General features: G+C 38.7%; 1 protein-coding gene across 1 annotated transcript; it reads left to right on the top strand.

Moving 5' to 3' along the window:
* The first annotated feature begins 521 nt into the window (after positions 1 to 521).
* On the top strand, positions 522 to 19,459 carry camk1a (calcium/calmodulin-dependent protein kinase Ia). The gene is made up of 12 exons (XM_003448406.5): positions 522 to 955; positions 2,142 to 2,260; positions 13,471 to 13,602; positions 14,621 to 14,695; positions 15,164 to 15,302; positions 15,427 to 15,553; positions 15,842 to 15,917; positions 16,008 to 16,120; positions 16,222 to 16,300; positions 16,759 to 16,846; positions 17,013 to 17,181; positions 17,578 to 19,459. The coding sequence occupies exons 2-12, from the start codon at positions 2,175 to 2,177 to the stop codon at positions 17,679 to 17,681; spliced, it is 1,188 nt and encodes a 395-aa protein (XP_003448454.1). The 5' UTR covers positions 522 to 955; positions 2,142 to 2,174; the 3' UTR covers positions 17,682 to 19,459.
* Positions 19,460 to 19,581: the final 122 nt, after the last annotated feature.

Here is a 19,581-nt window from a genome sequence, read left to right as displayed (position 1 = left end):
TATAATGTATTGTATTTGGATTTACAATATAGGCTATGCAGTGCGCCCAACCAACATTTATTTACAATGATACACTGAGAAGGACAACTCCCTGCCTTTTCCCAGAAATGGCAGGCTGTGTGCCATCATCCCTGTGGAGCTTTATCTCCCTACATGATGTTCCATGGAGACTGGTTGGTGGAGTTCTCCGTATACGTCTACCAAGAATATACATTTAGATACTCAGTGACTGTCTTCTTAGTATGTGAACAGTATCCTGCAAGTGGTGATCAAAATAAAGGAATAACAATCACAGAATTACAACATAAATATTATACTAAAAAAGCAACAGTAATCAAACTTCATTTAAGGGGGAACGATAAACTTTTAATGAGTGAGTGAGACATTTTATTTCCTCTCGGATCTTCTCACCTGCTTTTTGTTTGTCCACACCTTTGCATGTCACAGGAAATGGTTTAAGTGTGACAGTTCACAGAGCTGCAAAAGAAAGATGCTTGGTGCGGAAGGGAGATTTAATCCTCTGTTAATTCATGCGTAAAATAATTCATCCTGGGGCCATTTCAGTTTAAGAGGTTTTAGTCTGCTGTAGCTAAACCGGCTTCTCTAGCTGTGATTGATAATTTATTCAAACTGGGTTGTTATGACTTTCAAAAACTCTTGAAAATTTGCCTGAACTCGCAGAGTGCCTAAGGAGGAGAATTATCTGCGCTATAGGATCGCTAAAAATAAAAACACTTCAGCTGTAACAGACAGTGGCTCGACAGTCATAAGGTGAATCGCAGATCACGTTGTTGAGGGAACAGATAGTGATTTTATGGTGCACTACGTCCATAGACGTCTGGCTTTCTTGACGTCAGGAGAAGTCGGAGCGGACCCAGCGCTGCGCACAAGCACAGCAAGCACACTCGCTCCCAGAGGGAAGAAGAACGCATCACAGCCACAGATCGCCATTTAGGTACGTTCCCTTTTCAGTTCAACATTCATTGCAGGCTCGTTTGCATTGTGTTATTTTTTTCTGTGAGACAAAGTGCCTTAGCTGCACTTCCTTGTCGCATGTCCGCAGCCTCCTGCTTAAACCTAAAGATGCTGTCTTCATTTGACTGCCATACCCTTGAGCGCTGCAGTATGGTTCGCACACCCACACCGCCTATTCTTCCTGTAGTCTATGATAGTTGCATGTTCACCACGACCCACGAAAAACGGGCTCGCTGTGGCATTAGAAGCATATCGCATCGTTTTTAATTTCTATTCAAACTTGCTTGCTTGCCATTCACGCCCTGCAGCCCTGCAGCCTCTATTGTCAAACCCTAATCACTGGAATAGCCTACAGTTTCCACTTCAAAGATCTCCAAGGATTTGTATATTTGTAGATACTCATTCTTCAGAGAAACCCAATTGTTTCAAGCGAGGTGTTAAATATAGCACAGGTCCCCCAGCTGGTGTCTGCCTACAACCTACTGACCATGCGTTTGTTTTTGCCACGGTATATGGTCGCTTTCTTGTGACAGCCTCTGCTGCACTGTTTGCCCTACTTTATTTGTGATTTTTAGAACTGGTGAACCGTCATTTTTTGTGGTTGGTGGTTTCTGTTTGTAAACTTGCCCCAGGTTTGTTGCGTGCAGGTTTGTGATCTATTTCTACTTCTTATCTCATTAATGTCTACATCTTAATAAGACATATCTTGCTTATCTAATTTGTCCTGTTTAATAAATTCAAACACAAGAGCTGTTGTAATTTTGTATTTTATTATCATGCGCTTACTTCCAGCTTTTTTTCTTGTCATTCAGTGCAGCACACCAGATAACCGAGTTTAATCTAAAATAATAAAAAAAAAAAAACACTGAATATTTTGTTTAATTTTGAATATTAAACACTGTAGGAATGCACAGATTGTATACAAATTCCTAAAAATGTATATCTCCACTTTGCATTGAAAGCTTTGCAAAACAGGCAACACATAAAAGTGGAAGAGAAAAAGTGGATGTTTTTTCCTTAAGAATTAAAAAGAAAGGTCTTAGAAAGTAACCAAGTCACTAATTCCCGGAATTGATAATTTAATTTGTCTCTATTGAAAATCAATGCAGTTGATCTGAACTTAATTGTGCATACTCTGAGTCTTTTCCTTTATTTTTTTTCCACAGCTGTAGTGTGGCGTTTCCCATCAGCATTGTAGGATGCCTCTTGGAGAGGATGGAAATGGATGGAAAAAGAAGACATCAGACATCAAAGAACATTACGACTTCAAAGAAGTGCTGGGAACGTAAGTAGTACTTACAGTTTAGTTGTCAGATTTCGGCTCGATGGCTGACTGGCCGAAACTTGCAAAGGCACTCCCACACCTTTTGGGAATATTTGAATGTCACACTCCTTTTTGCTGTGTCTGCATTACACCAGTACTGCTCAAATCTCAGCAATGGGAATGCCTCTAAAACACTATGGATAACTAGATACAAAAACAGCCATGTATGTTTAGAATTTGAATTAAATTTCCCTTCATTATTGGAGGTTCTATCATTACAAAGATAAAACCCATAGAAGTACTGGTAGGTTTCTAGAGTCTGAGACATATTGTGAAGCTGGCATCTGTTGTCCATGCGCATTGTAACTTATGAGTACTTGCAGGTGACAGAGTGCATACGCACGTTGCATGATTTATTGTGGTGAAAGCAAAATAATGAGGATTAACACAGCCTGACATAGCCATTCTACCATATATTTCCACATCATTTAACTACTGTGTAGCACCTATCACTGATCTAAACCATACTCTCAGGAATGCAGCTACCATGGCATCACCAACTGATTTGCAACTCCAAGCTTCAGTGTTTTTACTATCCTCATTTTTTGCTGTTGCTGTTGTTTTTTCTTTTTTGTTTTGTTTTGTTTAGGTAGCAGTGACCATATTTCAGCAAGAGGGTGGAGTTGTCATGGTAACAAGTAAATCATGTTAGTGCATTTGTTAGTTGTCAGATAATTCAATTAAAATGCTCCAAAAGGTATCGAAAGCAGAAGCGCAGTGTAGTGGTCCAGTTCAGTGACTCCAGCTAGTGGAGAAACGGACCAGCAGATACCAATCGACTGCAGCTGCCTGTGTAAAAAATACAATTAAATGCAATTAAATAAATAAAATAAAAAAGAGTACTCTCTAGAATTTTTATGAATTTTGTACCAGACTGTAAAACAGACTGTTTAGTGCTTTAAGTTTTGTCATTTTAACACGGAGTCTAATGGGACTGACTTGTTTTTGGAACTAGCCTCCAGTGGTCAGCAAAGGAACTGCAGTTTTCAGCACAAGCGGTTTTTTTTTGTTTGGGGTTTTTTTTTTCTTTTTTTTGCTCCAGAGGTTAGCGCTTGAGGAGGACGTGAAATACTTGTAGGCTGTTTGTTCTGGGTTTCCTCTTTCCTACAGTATACATAATACATTTTCTCCTTTTATGAAAACTCTAAAGTAAAAAAGAAAGAATAAGAACACATTTCATACTAACATAAAAACAATGTAACTGGATAGATCCCTTTTATTTATACCAGTTATAAAATTGCAATTTTCAGTACGACTTGTTACTCTTTATCCTTTTCATATGCGTCTGTGGGAGCTACTCCATCATGGCTGACAGGAGGATATAAGACTGTTGTATGAACTCCAAACTTGGGTAATCAGGAGAAGTTGGCTGTAACTGCTGACTGCAGTTTGCCAGGAAATCTGTTGAAGCTTGAGTCCAACCAGTCATGTAAAATCTGGCGGTGAATCATATTTCCCGCTGCCCTCATATTGACCCTGATTACATTTTGTTATTGCCTCATAGTCTGGAATTTGAAATACATTTTAAATCTTGATTTAATAAGTCTACCAAATTAATCTTCAACCAGCTGGGTTCAGGTTGCCTTGCAGTCTGTGATGGTGAAGCATGGGTTCATGCAGACCTGCAACTGCACCCTCCAGGGGGACAGGACTGAGCCCAGATGGTCAGGTGGGCACCTCTCCACCCCTAAACTGAGTACAAGTGACCTAGCACACATCCACCTGTGATGACACGGGTGCGCCATATGTAGTGTGGCTGTTTTCTTTCCTCTTGGAATCACACCTGCTTCCCCAGAGAGGCAACACAGAATCAGATATTAATGACTGCACAACTCTGGTCCCCATCCAAAACTGCGAGATAGCAGTGGGTAGATGAGACTGTCTCGTTATCTAAAACACTGTAAGAGACAGAAAATCTGTCGCTCAGAGCTGTGCATGCTGTCTGTAATGCACTTTGACTGTATGTTTCAGATTTCATGTTTGCTGCTTAATGCTCATAACTCCTGAAATGATTCTACCAGGACTTCACAGCAACTTAAAACAGTGACTGTTAAAGTGTGATATTAAAGGTTATATAACTTGGATTGAAGTGAGTAAAATGCCAGGATGCCATGCTCTCTTATTCCAGAAAAAAAGAGAAAAAGAAAATGCTGTAGTAATATTCTTTCCCTCCTGTCACTATAGCTGGACCTAGCAGAGGGTAGAATTAATGTGTTGACGGAAAGCTCCTTATGCTCAGAGAAAAGATTACTGGGGAGCTTTATCCAGGAATTCAGTGTGTGAAGTTAATTGATTTATGTTGAAATATTATATTCAGATCCGAATAATCCTCGCAGTTCTACCTCTGTTTGAAGTCCACTGGAGAACAAATTGTCCTCATGGTAGTGTTAGCAGATGGGGGAAAAGAAATCCCCCCACTACAATTAATATACCTGTCTTGCTTTGGAGACTGTTTTTCACTTTTGTTATTCTCATGCTTTCCTCCTTCAACTCTGTGAATTACCAAGAATGAAATGAATGAGACAGAATTGTAGGGCACTATAGAGGCTTGTGATTCTGTTAGTGTAATGAAATGCACAAAATTGTACTTTTCCCAAAACACAATATTTGGGTGACATGCTCTTAAGAATTTGCCCAGTTTTAGACTCTTGCTGTGTTAAACTATTCATCAGTTTATTTAGGACAGCTCCTAAAAACAGACAACTTGTTTCTGTCCAGAGGTAATGCAATCAGTCTACCAGTTTCTCCAGAGCACATTCACTCTAATCCTCAACACACTTTTTTTTTCATTTATTGACAAAACCCAAGTGTCATCGGATGATTAGATAAATTGTGCCAGGCAACCGGGTGAGACTCCATCAAGATACAGTTTTTAACACCTACCTAATTGGGGCTGGTTGGGGCTCATGTGGAGGAACGCTCTATCCCTCTCCCTGTTCCTAATGTATGACTGAAAAATTGCAAATTGTAACACTTTGTAACAGAGCCTAATTTATTTATGGATCAATATTATCAGCTATTATTAGATATTTGACGATCTATTTGAATGTGTATTTATAACAGTTGATACATTAAAATGTAAAAAGTGAGAAGAGACACGAGAAACAACCTTCAAACCTGTGATGAATGCTGACGTTGCGTTCTCATTGGCTCCATTTTTAGTCACCACCACGATTAAGCAGCACATACAAAGACACTACATTTGTGCAAATTAATTGCATGCTGTGTGTTCAAATGTTTGTGCATGTTGGAGGTTTTTCCCCTGTTTGTTGAGATCAGTGTTGGGGTCATTACTCAAAAAAGTAATGTATTACACATATTACACAGAACACTTTTAAATAAAGCAGTATGTTACTTAATTACTCCAACATGAACAGGTAAAAACGAAGCCTGCAGCCTGACTGCTCAGCAGTTTGTTTCCTGTTGAAGTTCAGGGTCTGGCTGCTGGGGTGGGATCATTCACTCAGCTTTAACATCACTCTGGGGTCTTCGCTAGCTTACCGTTAGCATGCTGTCTGTGCAGGTGATTTCTAAGAGCAAAAGGTGCGTTAGCAGCATAATGTGGTTGTTTGCAATTTATACTTTACCATTGCACTCTTCTCCTTTTGTGCAGTCAAAATAAAATGTCCATAGCCCCACTTTAGACTGCACGACAACTTTCCTCCTCCAGCACACAAACTGAAATCAACTGATTGTAGCGTATTTGTAAGTAGGATGGATAGAAAAGCCGACAACACATTCTGAGGAATCGAACTACTCAAACCGGTTCTTGATTCCCATCTCTAGATATATCAGAGTATCACATTTATAAATCATAAAGTGTCATGAAGTATCGATATCCGTCTTAAGGAGCTTATATCAGTCAACCTTTACTTTGTGGAACTACTAATGTTAAAAGGTAATATATGAATGCAGAATGTGTTACCGAAGGGTCAAGGGGAGCAGATTTTGTCATCTTTGGTCACCTGCACAACCTAGATGTAGCTTATTGTGCAGAGATGTGAGTTTTCTGTTATCTTTCATCATGAAAAATGCGGTAGACAAATACAGATAGAATCTTTTTTGTTTGTTTGTTTGTTTGTTTCTGGAATTAATAGTCATGAGGTTAGTAGAGAAAAGTTCAGATTATATTTTGATACTTGTTATGGAGGTGTAACATGTGATGAGAGTCTAGCTGACTCAAGTTTCTTCTGTTTTGGCCCTCTTTACCCAGAGTGTTTGTTTAAGACTTTAAGATGGAAGGAGAGTCCAGGGGCCAAGGCACTGCTGTAGTTGCTGTGGTTTATTACTGCCATTAATTACTGAAAGCCTTAGCTTTTCTGTATCTCAGTTGTCCAAATAGATGTCTTTTTGTTTTACAGTGTGGATAAATGTCCTCTGAAATCACTTAATTTAATGTGTTTATTTACAAAACAGAATGCTGCAGCTTGACTTTAATCATGAATAGTGATAGTGTGCAGGAACATAAGTTCAGTTTATGAGTGCTGTGGACAGGGATTATACCCATGAGCTGGTAGCTTGTCTAACAGAAATGAGCTACACAGAGGCTACTTAACAAATCATTTAAACCACCAAACAGTAGTAAAATCAGTCTTAAGCTTCCACAGCAGAGTGATTCTGAAGTTTACTGCTGATGCCTGATTCTTCTTTTAGAGCTCCCTGTTAAGGAACAAGGTAATTACATGATACCAAACAGGTTTTAGAGGAATAATGCAATAAGTTCACAATCATAGTTTACACCTAAGCGATGGTATCTGACTCAGTTTTGGAATACCCTTTGTTTCAATTAGTTTTAACATCAAGACCTAACTGACATTTTAAAAGGGAAGCTATTTGGCATAAAGTATGACTCAGAAGGACAGGATAACAATAAAATGAGCCTTAATTTCAAATAAAACAAAGAGATGAGGCAGGTCAGCTTTAAGAACTACTTGTGCTGTAAAGGTGGATGATGAGTATAAATATTGTGACTGTGCAGTACTCAGAATCACTGGAAAGCACTTGTGCTGGTTAGTTTGTTTGAAGAGAATAGGAGAGGAGTGAAGAGGTTTGACTTACACATAACTCAGAGTTATGTGTAAGCTTTGCTGGTGTGAATGTATAAAGATATTTTTGCAATGCAAAAAATTGATCTAGAGATAATTTTGAATTGGATTGTACTGTATATCCACAGAGATGCAGTCTTCTTTTACACTCTCTCAAGCCCACACACACACACACATTATGGATTGGACTAAAATGGGAATGTTTTTTTTGGGACTTGGAGGCGTGTTGGGTTTGAAGTGAGTATTTTGTATCAGGTGAGATCGATAGACTTACGGGTCCTTGTAGATGTTTTCAAAAAGGGCAACAGTTTTTCCTGATTGTGAATCACCTAAAATTAAAAAAAAGAACCCAATAAAAGTAATTGCCACAAAAATTTATATTTTTGAACTAAGGAACTCTCAGAGCTTAGAAAAAAGTATTCATTCTTGTTACAGTCCTGAGTAGCAAAGACTTAGACCCGTATGTGACAACCTGTGTTCAGTGAATATATAGTGTTAGTGTAGAGTTAGGGTTACCATCTATGATAACTTAGAACTCTGAGGGTTAAGGCTGCAACTTAGTAAATGAAGTCAGTGGCTTAAGACTAAAACGGTGCAAATACACTCACTGGCCACTTCATTAGATACAGCTTGTTAGAAGCCTTGGATTTAACAAGGGATTATTTGAGTTATAGTTACCTGCATATCAGTTCTGCCCATTGTCCTCTGACCTCTGAAAACAACAAGGCATTTTCACACAGAAAACTGAGGGTAACTGGATATTTTATTTTTCCTGACCATTCTCTGGAAACTCTGTTTTCAGATTGTTGTGTGAGAAAATCCAAGTAGATCAGCAGTTTTTGAAATATTCAGATCAATCAGTCACCATCAATCAGACCATGTTCAAAGACACCTTTCTCCTCCTTTCTGATTCTTGATTTGAATTCCTGCAAGTCTATATGCTGCCTATGATATTTGTGTTAACAAAGTATTGAAAAGGTGTACCTAATGAAGTGGCCAATGGGTGTATATATGTACAAAAGTCTTGAGCAACACCTATTTCTTCTCTTGAAACCTGTGTAAAAATACATAGAAATAGCATGTAAGGCAATGCCAGAGTTGTACCATGTCAATGCCTCTACAGATGGCTACAGACATTCACTGTGCTTCCTCTCTTATTATCTGCAACCAATACCAACGAAAAACTTTGAAATACCTTGAAATACCTTTGAAGGCCTGGAGAACACTGATGCTAACGACCACTTTACAAAATTAACAAAAAAATGAGGGGTGACTCAAGACTTTTGCACAGTATATTATGTACAAAAATGTGTGTGTGTGTGTGTGTGTGTGTTGTACAGTGATACCACTAATTAGAGTAAAAGCAATGCGAGACATTGATATGAGAACGTGTGAATCAATATTTGTCCATTTAGACAGCTGGGCTGATAGTGTCATCACCAACTTGTGTTTTGTGTTTGTGTGTGTGTGTGTGTGTGTGTGTGTGTGTGTGTGTGTGAGAGAGAGAGAGAGAGAGAGAGAGAGACAGACCCATAAAGATGATCTATCTATCTATCTATCTATCTATCTATCTATCTATCTATCTATCTGTTTTTCTTTTTTCTTTCTTTTACAAGGTGTCTTATTCAAACTGCCAAGATGACAGATGCATCAGTTATGAGTCTTGAGTCCAGTGACTCATGTGAAATGTATTTATTTTAGTTTCTTAACAGCGAGTTGATGCGCATGCCCGGATTATTTACTGGCAATAAATACATTTCCATTGTATGTTACCAATTGCTGGTTAGATACAGAATCGGCGTTTTAATCAGAGACTGAAAAAAAAGAAAACCTTACAGCTGGATGAGAACATACAGCCCCATTTTTACTGGGTTTGCTCCTGTCCAGGGTTAAAGTACACAGCATTTCACATATTCTCATTAGTTTAGAGCAACAGCTACAGTAGCTTCCTCTGTGTTCCTCTCCAAAACCCGTTGAGAGTCCACCCCTACTATGTCTCCAAGGAGAAATGAGCAACTGGATGGTTAATTACAGTGTGTCTCATGGCAACAGTGGGAAAGTGTGTACATGTGTGTGTATGTGTGTGTTTATATGTACATCTATGATGATCCTTTTCTGGCTCTGTCGTTTGCTCTGTCATTCTGTCACTCACAGATACGTGCTGAAATCACGCAGTCATATTGTTTTAAGACACTTTCGACCATTATACAGCCACATAGTTCTATTACAGTTAATGATATTTTATGTTTATGCATGTTAAATTACATTTTGGATCATATATTCTTTTATGTCTATACATTCTTGTCACAGCCTTTACCGTAGTACTAAGAGATTGACTTTTTTTAGTCACATGACACTGTTTAGAGCAAAGTGAATAAACTGTGGGATTGAACTCTCAATTAGGCAATCGTGATGAGAGGTGGGTGATACAGCCGGAAAATTATATCATTATATATCAAGGAAATCTGTGACTATGAAATCTATGATACTATAGAAAAAAAACTCAACAATGTTTCATCAGTAATTGCAGCTTGCAGGCAGCAGTATTTATCAGTGCAAACACAATGAAGAGCACTTCCCATCCTTCTTTTCCAATGAGCTACTGTCACTGATGACAGACTACCTAATTCAAAATGTGAATCTATTTCCACAAGGTGCATGCAGTAGATGTACCATTATAGTGCAATAGTAGTGACACAGCATTATTTCCAGTGACACAGCATAAATCACACGTAAGCACAAAAAGTAGCCTAGGTCATGTTTTTCACTGAAAATTTAAAGTAAAAGTACTAAAAAACTGCTTGACAGAATACCTGGCAACCTAGCATTGTAACTGTTTAGTAGTCAGTAAAATATTGTTACATAATGAAGCTGAAATTGAAAAATATTTTCTACATGAGATGATACTTAAGTTGACATTGTTAACCAGCTGGCTAAAGCCATGCTTTACAACCAAGTAACCACAGGGTAATTTCCATCTATCGTTTGTGCTTCCTGTTATATGAAGTTTAACTAGCGACTGCAACTGGTTAGCGCTCCAGCAGCACTTGTTGAGCTATCTGTTTACTCCTGGCTCCCACATCACAATCTGCTAGAATCTCCTCCTCATGCATCTTCAAAGCTTGTGTTTTTGCCTCAAATGGTGGAACAAATTTTTTCCACTTTTAGCGGGAACAGTTGTTTTTGTTTTGTTTGTTTGCATATTTTGCAAAGCATTACATTTTATGTACTTAGTCTTCATTGGGGACTGACTCCATACTCTCACTCTCAGACATGCCTGTGCTTTTAAATGTATTCCAGTATTATTGTATGATGAGGCACAGCCCTAATGGTAACTAATGTCATATTTCCAGATGGCAGCTATTATTGCTAAAAAACTGATAACATTTTAAACCCAAACCTGAGTTGGCACGCTTTTCTGTTCAGGAAAGTAAAACTTCAAACTTAAAAAGTAAAATTTTAATTTGCAAGATAATAAAAAATATCTATTTGCTTTACTGTTTTTCCTTTCCTTTTTTTGTAAAACAGTAAATGAGAAAATTCATAGATAATAACAATAATTATATTTTACCATTAAAATGTTTCATATAAAAACATAAAAAATATATATTTTTGTAATTACCAGTGACTTTAATTTACAGTAGCTGTGGCATTAACCTTACCTTTGGTGGGGTCTAATAATTTGTTAAGCACTACATGTATTTATGTATTTTAATCTTCATTTTTTGTTTATTGTTTTTTATGGCTATTGTATTGTGCTGATATTTTGCTGTCTGATATTATAGCATTTTGAACAGTACAGCATTGCACTCTGCACATATAAAAAGTGAAAGTGATGATTTTTCTTTCTTGTTGTTTCACTGTTTTGTCAGTCACTTTGGTACATATCTCAAATCACTGCAGAACAATTCCTGGTGGTATTTCTTATCAAAAACACACAGTAGTCTACACGCTCAAAATCTTTATCAGTACAAAGTAAACAGACTTTAGCTGGCAGTGTAACAGTGAATTCTGTGTTTCGTGATGTTAACTGCACTGTGGGTTTAAAGGCAATGATTGAAAATCCACAAGGTCACACTTTTCCAGTACAACAGTACACATTACGGCATATGGGTGATTGGACAGGATTCACATTTATACCTGTGTAATTTGTACTGCAATTTGCTAACAGATCCTATTATTTTGATATGGAAAATAAAAAGATAAGACTCTTTCACAGCCCTTTATCAGAATCAGTCACAAGGAAATTCTGTTATTTCGTCATGTTATAACTTGTTCAAAAGGACTGACACCTAGGTGCTTTAGAACTAGTATAGAAGGAGCTGTTGTATACAATTTGAGCTGCATGACACAAGCATTTAATAATGTGGGCAGTTAGTAGTAATGTCCAACAATGTGCCAAAGCATTAAAAGGAATCAGCTCGATGATGTGTGCGGTAATGTGGAAGTTGAACAGGTAGTTCTAAGAATTTCAGAGAAATGTATCAAAGCAAGGAAGTGTGTAAATGCCATTTGTAAAGTTAGTGAGGTAGTTCTTTTTACGATGTAACAGTACATTTCAAACACATATTAAAATGAGATAATACTGCCCACATTTCCATGAGAAAGTCACGTGATCACATTAGCACTTCCATTGGTCTCTCTCCCCCCTCAGGTGTTGATTGCCTTACTTTCAATCACCCCCATAAAGTCAGACAGAGTTTTACTGACCGATAATGTAAGTTTAGCACTCTTGACCCTCTGATGAAAGCCTATGTAGCTACAAATGCTGCAGGCTTAAACATATTAAAATGCTTTCAAGGGTCGATGAGAAATGGAGGTTTATGTAATTTTGCTCTGAGACTATTTTAGGGATGTTTTAAAAATGAAACTGGAGATGTGTGTGAGAATTGGTTGCTTTCTTGTGCATCAGCTTCACTATGCAAATGTTTCTACTGCTTTGGTTCGTTGAGCACAAGATGGCCACGGTACAAAGCCATCTCAAGGATTACCACGGATTCAGGCAGAGCATTTATTATGGAGAGATGACAGAAAAAAAAGAAGAACCTTACATCAGCTTTGTAATTACATATTAATTCACTTTAAAAGCAGAAAGGATATAAAACGAAAGATTATTATTTAAGATTTTTATTAAAATGCAAACACTTTGAGTTATGGCTCAAAAGATGACGTTTTCTAAAACTTGAACATCGAACATGCTTTTGTGTTTTGAGTGACAGTGTTGCTTCGCACACATGGAAAGGATCCCTGTGGTTGCTAACAATGTTGGTGCATTCAGGTCTCCTCCTGAGCTCCCTCCCACGCTCCTGTGGGGAGACTGTGTAAATACAAACTATTCTGCCTCTCATCATCACCAGACCGTAATCTATAATGCAGTCTAGTCTCCCTCAGATACAGCTACACTACATTTACTCTATCTATTATTGAACATCGTTTCCTTTTTTAAAGCAACTTCTCTTCCCATCTTTGTATGTGACTGTTGCATCACCTCCCAAGCCTTTTCTCGGCCCTCCAAAATCCTCTTGGTAATGCCACCGTTGTGAATTATTCATCTAAACATCGCTCTCTCACGCACACACCTTTGCAACACAAACACAAACCCCGATGGTTTGAATGCAGCGTATGAGGAGGTCTGGTGTGGTTAAGTGGTAAATTAAACATTGGTGTTTTCATAGCACTTTTCCAGGCCTATTGACCGCTCATGCATTGATGCACAAATACAGTGCCTTATTCAGTGCGTGCAGCCCTTTATCAATCACACTCTCAGAGAGGGAAATTCATTTTCATTATTTTGCACAAGGACGGTACAACATGCACACCAGAGGAGCTGGGGTTCAAACCACAAACCTTCAAGTTAGCAGAACATATAAGAAGAAATAAGAAGATTGCACCAAAAACCTGTATATTTAAACATATATAATTATTTTTTATTTATTAGAGCTTATTAGCTTGAATGTTTTGTTAAAAAACAAAACAGAAAACAACTCTTCATGTGTTATTCTTTCGTGTCACACTCTCTAGGCATCGTGGCACAAAGCTTTCTGATTTTGTCTGTTTCAGTCCACACTCCTCACACGTTTCTCAATTACTGTCTGATTGGTGCATGTACGCTTGTGTGTGTTTTAGGGGCGCTTTCTCCGAGGTGGTTCTAGCAGAGGAAAAGAGGACTCAGAGGCTCGTGGCCATTAAGTGCATTCCCAAGAAAGCGTTGGAAGGCAAAGAGAACAATATCGAAAATGAGATCGCAGTACTACACAGGTGAGGCCGCTGGAGTTGCTCGCGATGCATCGGCTGCTGCTTTGTGTCCAGCTGGAAGGATCAATCGGTGCAGCCTGGTACTACAATGCATATACATCACTCCAAAATATATGCAAGGGGTCAATTGAATGGGTGACTAAATGCATGGTGTCAGTTGAAACAGTAGGATTGTGCACCGGAAATGTCAGGAGTAAAGAAGATAGACCTATTTTTAGTGTCCCTGTTGCCAGGGCAACAGCACACAGAGGCGGAGATGGTGTGGAGTTCCCCGCAGCAGTGTACTGAAGAAAGAGAAAGAGACATAGAGGGAGGAGAAGTGGAGAGGGTGGGGTGGGGGGTGGGTGGGGTATTATAGAGGGAGAATGATATGAAAGAATGGGAGGAGTGGACTGAATATTTAAGTCAGAATGAAATAAATAAGAGAGACATGAGAGTAAGGGAGATGAGGGAAGTTTGAAAAAAATGATCTGAGAAAAGACAGAGGGATTCTCTCACCCTACGAAAAGTCACATTAGCCCTTCTCAGCTGCTGTTGTGTTAGTGATGCCTCATATGCTCTCAACTTGACTCAGCAGCCAAGAGAGATGCTCAACCTTCTGTTGGCTGGTTCATAACAATAAGCAATCCAAATCAATGTTTTTAGAGACTAACATTTGTTATAGCCGTGCTGTTAGGCCCTATAAGTGTTTTTTTTTTTTTTTTCATTTCTGTAGGTACAGAAAAGAGTCAAGAGGTAATCTATCTAAAACTTAGCTGTGATTTCTCTGGGAGGCTGTCACATTTTCTATTTTTAGGGAGCAGTGTAAATACCTTGTTTTAACCTCAGTTCATTATTGTACACATCATGGAAAAGAGAGAGCAGCGTTCACTAAAATGGGAATTATGCAGCAAGAATGCCATCTGGTGACCAATTAAATATAAACGTTTGGTGTTTGGTGAAATGTGACTTGTTTAAAAAAATATATGAATTAATTAAAAAAGAAACAGATTTCTGATGATTTCTGTTTGTGAATTTTCAGAATCAAGCACCCCAATATTGTTTCGCTGGAGGACATCTTTGAAAGTACATCCCACCTTTATCTTGTCATGCAGCTGTGAGTTCTCCTTGCTCATTGCTTCCACACAACTGCCAACTGCACAACACAAGATACACATGCCTCTCATATTTTCTTTAAAATAGCCTGGAAACATTTGATTTAGTTCTGTTAATTTAGAGAAAATACATCTGGAAAAAGCTTCTCTTTAAAAAATCCGTTACATATGACATTATGTAACACCGCAAATTTGACAGTGTATCATATTTGTATTAATATATATCATTTCAAATGTTCAACTCATGAAATCCCTAGCAGGATGAAGCAGTCTTACGTAATTCGGACAATTTGCTAAAATTCAGTAAACCGTTGGAAACGACATTAACAATCATAAAAGAATAAGATAATAGATTTTTTTATTTAAACAAATTTAAGCTCATGTTGAAGAGAAAATCACTTCTAATACTTGCAGTACTGTAGAGACGACAGAATATGTAGCTCTTTTCCCTGCTTTTGTTTTACTGACAGGGTGTCTGGAGGTGAGCTTTTTGACAGAATTGTGGAGAAAGGTTTCTACACGGAGAGAGATGCCAGCCAGCTCATCCATCAAATCTTGGATGCAGTCAAATACCTCCATGATATGGGGATAGTCCACAGAGACTTGAAGGTATCTTAATTCAGCAAAAGACAGAGATATAAAAGCTCAACCTGTCTTGCAGTTGGCTTGTTTTTCTTTCTTTTCTCTTCTTTTTCCTAACCTTCCTCTTTGATCTTTCTTCTTGTCTCTGCAGCCGGAGAATTTGCTGTATTACAGTATGGATGAGGACTCGAAGATTATGATCAGTGACTTTGGGCTGTCAAAAATTGAGGGGGCGGGCAGCGTCATGTCCACAGCCTGTGGTACTCCTGGATATGTGGGTGAGGCATTCAATTCTCTGGTCTTCTCACGTCCCCCCGTCTCTTTCATGTGAGCTTAGCACTAGCTGTTTCAGCTGATATCCCCTCTTTATACTCTGCATTGTGAGAGGCTCTTTCATCCACTATTGAGTCAACTGCAAGTGTTTCAGAAGTGCTCTCTACCTGTTTAACATGACCTGGCAGATCACATAGTATTACTGAAAGGTCAAGATTACTTGAATTCATCCTCACTGCTGCTCTGTCTCATATATTTCCTCACTCTGTGAATGTGGACTGCGTGCGCTTCAGCTCCTGAGGTGCTCGCTCAGAAGCCATACAGTAAAGCAGTGGATTGCTGGTCCATAGGAGTAATTTCTTATATACTGTAAGTCGCAGCCTATTTATCCCTGAGAAGTATAAAGAGCGTTTTGGGGGGTTTTCTTGCATTAAATAAAATCCAATGTGGTGTCTACAGATTATGTGGCTATCCTCCGTTTTACGATGAGAATGACGCCAAGTTGTTTGAGCAGATTCTGAAAGCAGAATATGAATTTGACTCTCCATACTGGGATGACATCTCAGATTCAGGTAACCATGAAATGTCTACTACAAGTACAGATTTTAAAAAAATACATAAATAACAACAAATGAGATTATTATTTTTACATGAACTTAAATTTTGTTGGCAGCCAAAGACTTCATCTGTCACCTGATGGAAAAAGACCCTTTGAAAAGATACACATGTGAGCAGGCGCTCCAGCATCCATGGTAGGAAAGCTAAAATACTGGATCTATATGTAGCTGCTATAATGGCATAAAGAGCAGTGTGAAAATGTTTTCAAGTTTTTATTTATTCATTTGTTATATTTTATTTTTTAAATTTTTCTGGTTTCTCAGGTGTGACATTTCCGCTTCTTTAATATCGCAAGATGCAACAATCAATCAGTTATTGACTGCAATATTGTTTATTGTTTTTTCTTACTGTCAGTGTGCATATAACTGATTGCTTTAGCTGACTCATCTCTTTGATTGTGCATTGTCAGATGTTTGGGAAAAGCCCAAAGAAACATTTCTACATTGCAGATCAGCAGATCAATGTTCTACAGATTGGCTTATGCTTCAGTGAAGTAATGCTTAGCCATGAATGATGCTAATCATTTTAAATATGAAGTCTCAGTCATGTGCCTAAAATTCCTGTAATTTCTCCAATTCTTGGTGACTTTCAGGATATGTGGTGACACAGCTCTGGATAAGAATATCCACGAATCTGTCAGCGCACAAATCAAGAAGAACTTTGCCAAAAGTAAATGGAAGGTCAGTTCCTCGGCCGAATCACGCAGCACCCTGTGGGACGAGCTGTATTAAGATTGCCAGCAGTTTCATTTTGTATGGCTTAACTGTTTTCCTCCCTCAGTAGCTGTCAGACCCAGAAGGCTCTTACTATTTTTTTCCCCTTCCACTCTTTCCTCTCTCCATGTAGCAAGCATTTAATGCCACAGCGGTGGTGCGCCACATGCGGAAGTTGCAGCTGGGCACTAGTCTCGAGGGACCCAGTCAGATTACTCCCACCAGCCCCTGCCATGGACATCTGCTCCCAGAGGAGGAGGAGGAGGAGGATGACGATTTGGGGAATGGCGAGGAGGAAAGCTGTAAGTTAGCAGTTCACAGTGAATGAACATATGCAAATTCAGTTTTTTCCCAGGAAAATTTAGGTGATTCAAGGTGTACGTTTTTAGAAATTGTGTGAATTTTCATGTCAAAAGAGATGAGTTTAATATTTCTTTCTTATTTAGGATAGCCCTAAAATGTAAGTTCACAATAATTTATGATGTCTGCGGTAAGGTTTTCAGTCATACAACCACAATGATTTATCAAGAGATGTGAATCTGGTACAAATGGAAATCTTGCCCATTTCTATCATCAGCCCTATATGATGTGAGTGTTGAATTAGGAGGAAGAGCTAGCTGGATTAGGCCAATTTACAACTTTGAACAGACTCAAGATCTCAGACCCCAGAATAATCCGTGCTCTGCTCTAACATCCAGTGTCTAACTACGAGGATGGCCGTCGTGGAAGCAATGAGGGCAGCACGGATCGGGACAGCCTGAGAAGCTGCACCTACTGCTGCAGGCCAACTAGTCGGATCTGAGCACAACCTAATAGTGTTGTCATGTCACATCGAATCCCTGGAGCGCCCAGAGCCCGCCGACCCGCCGACCCGCCCAGTCTGGCCAGGAATGCAGAGCAGCTATCAGGCACGGTCCACCAGAGTACATCCACAGCCAGCAGATCACTGTTACAGTGCAGACAAAACATACATTTCCTTTGCCCGGGGAAAAAAAAGAAAAAGAAAAGATAAATAATAATTTTAAAAAAAGAAAAAACTTCATGAGTGAAGATTTACAAGTTTTAACTGCATTGCATTAATGGTAAACAAAGCTGCTTCAAGTAGGCATGGCTCTTTTAAAGGATCTTGGTTTGTGTTGCATATGGTGGTCCAGAAACCCTCCGCCAATACTCCTCCACCACCACCACCATTGAAGCATGCTGTTGAATAAATCTAGGTGAATGTGGCCATTGACATTTTGCTAGTACTATAAGTGGTTGGCTTCAGGAAGGGCCTAGAGTTTTAATCTGTGATGAGATAAAGGTATTCTCTTCGATTACTTATCTCTTATATTATCTGTCATCTGCAGTACCTCTAATCGCAGTTACAATGGGCGTCCATCTGGACCACATGCTAGACATTTCTCGCAGCCTTCTCCAAAAATCTGGCCAGACAGGGGGGAAAAAAAGCTAATGAAAACAGTACTCAAAGCTCCTTCTGCATGTCTTTATACTCTTCACCCATCAATATGACTCAGTCTAGTCATCGACCAAGTAGCTGTTTAGTTAAATCTCAAGCTGTGTCTTCACTGCTGATTTCACCTGCCTATCTATTTCTGTTTGGTTAACCCTTTTTCCCCCTCATATTGTCATTATTTAGTGTTTCTGTCTTTTAAAAAAAATAAGTATTCACCTCTTTTGTTTAAAGCCTATTTGCAAAGGAGATAATTGAAAGTGAAGGGTGATTCTGGGGTTATGGACTCTATATTCTGGCTCAGACTGGGTTTGTGAAGGGTGATTCTGACCTGAAGTGTCTGCATGCTTTTTGTTAGGGAAAACACTGAAATGTACGAATATCAAAAGGAGACTTCTTTGTTTTTTTTCTTTGTTTGTTTGTTTGTTTTATGGCTGTTCTGTTATCTGAGGCTCAAACTGAGATCCCCAAAAAGTCTGGAAATCACAGTAATCTCACCTTCCTCCATTGGCGCCCTTCATGTTAGAAAAAGCATACAAAGAATCCACAACAAGTGGGAAGAAAACAAACATAAGCATATCATGTTCATCCTCCCTGTTCTGTTTCTGACAAAGTGTCTAAATGTCCGCCGGCTGTCAGTCTCGAGGTCTGGCTCCTGTTGAGTCAGAGGGATCTCAGTCTGCGCGCTCCGCCTGCTTTGTGCTGTGCACCTCTAGTGGAAGAAGTTTTGGTCTACTGTTTGCATGACCTGGTTAAATATGTTTACATGAATGATGATCAATTAGTATAAACACACATGATTATTATTACTCTGTTGTACTGAAAAAAAAGATGTAATACTGTAATTTTGAGATATATAATGTGAAGTGAGTAACACCAGAAGTAATGTTGTTAACAGAATACAACACAGCACAGTGGACTTATCATTTGCATTGACTGTGATGGTCAAGTCTCTACCTGAGTGACAATTCTCCTGTACTATGTTTATTTCCACCTGGAATCTCTTTTAATCGTTCTGTTTTCTTGCTTTTATTACTTATGTTGAATATCTCCAACAAATCATTACTAGCTGATATCTAGACATTGGTGGAAAAAAAACAAAAACACATCAGTGCCATTGTGTGGATCACCTGTCTGCCAGTGTACAAGCTTTGTTCCTCCAGAGCAAAAGGCCAAAAGTACTAAAGCCATACAGGGAAACTGGAATGCTTTACTAAAGATACAGATCAAGCATGTCATCATTTTTTAA

The sequence above is a fragment of the Oreochromis niloticus genome, linkage group LG5 (assembly GCF_001858045.2).
Source record: "Oreochromis niloticus isolate F11D_XX linkage group LG5, O_niloticus_UMD_NMBU, whole genome shotgun sequence".
NCBI lineage: Eukaryota > Metazoa > Chordata > Actinopteri > Cichliformes > Cichlidae > Oreochromis > Oreochromis niloticus.
The sequence above is the reverse complement of the archived record's forward strand: the minus strand, read 5'-3'. Positions and strand labels throughout refer to the sequence as shown.

Excerpts from the sequence above, each read along its gene's own strand:
- camk1a (XM_003448406.5), top strand. The coding sequence starts at position 2,175 with ATGCCTCTTGGAGAGGATGGAAATGGATGGAAAAAGAAGACATCAGAC. Across the intron at positions 15,554-15,841 it reads TGGTACTCCTGGATATGTGG|CTCCTGAGGTGCTCGCTCAG; the intron begins GTGAGGCATTCA and ends CGTGCGCTTCAG. Across the intron at positions 15,918-16,007 it reads GGAGTAATTTCTTATATACT|ATTATGTGGCTATCCTCCGT; the intron begins GTAAGTCGCAGC and ends TGGTGTCTACAG.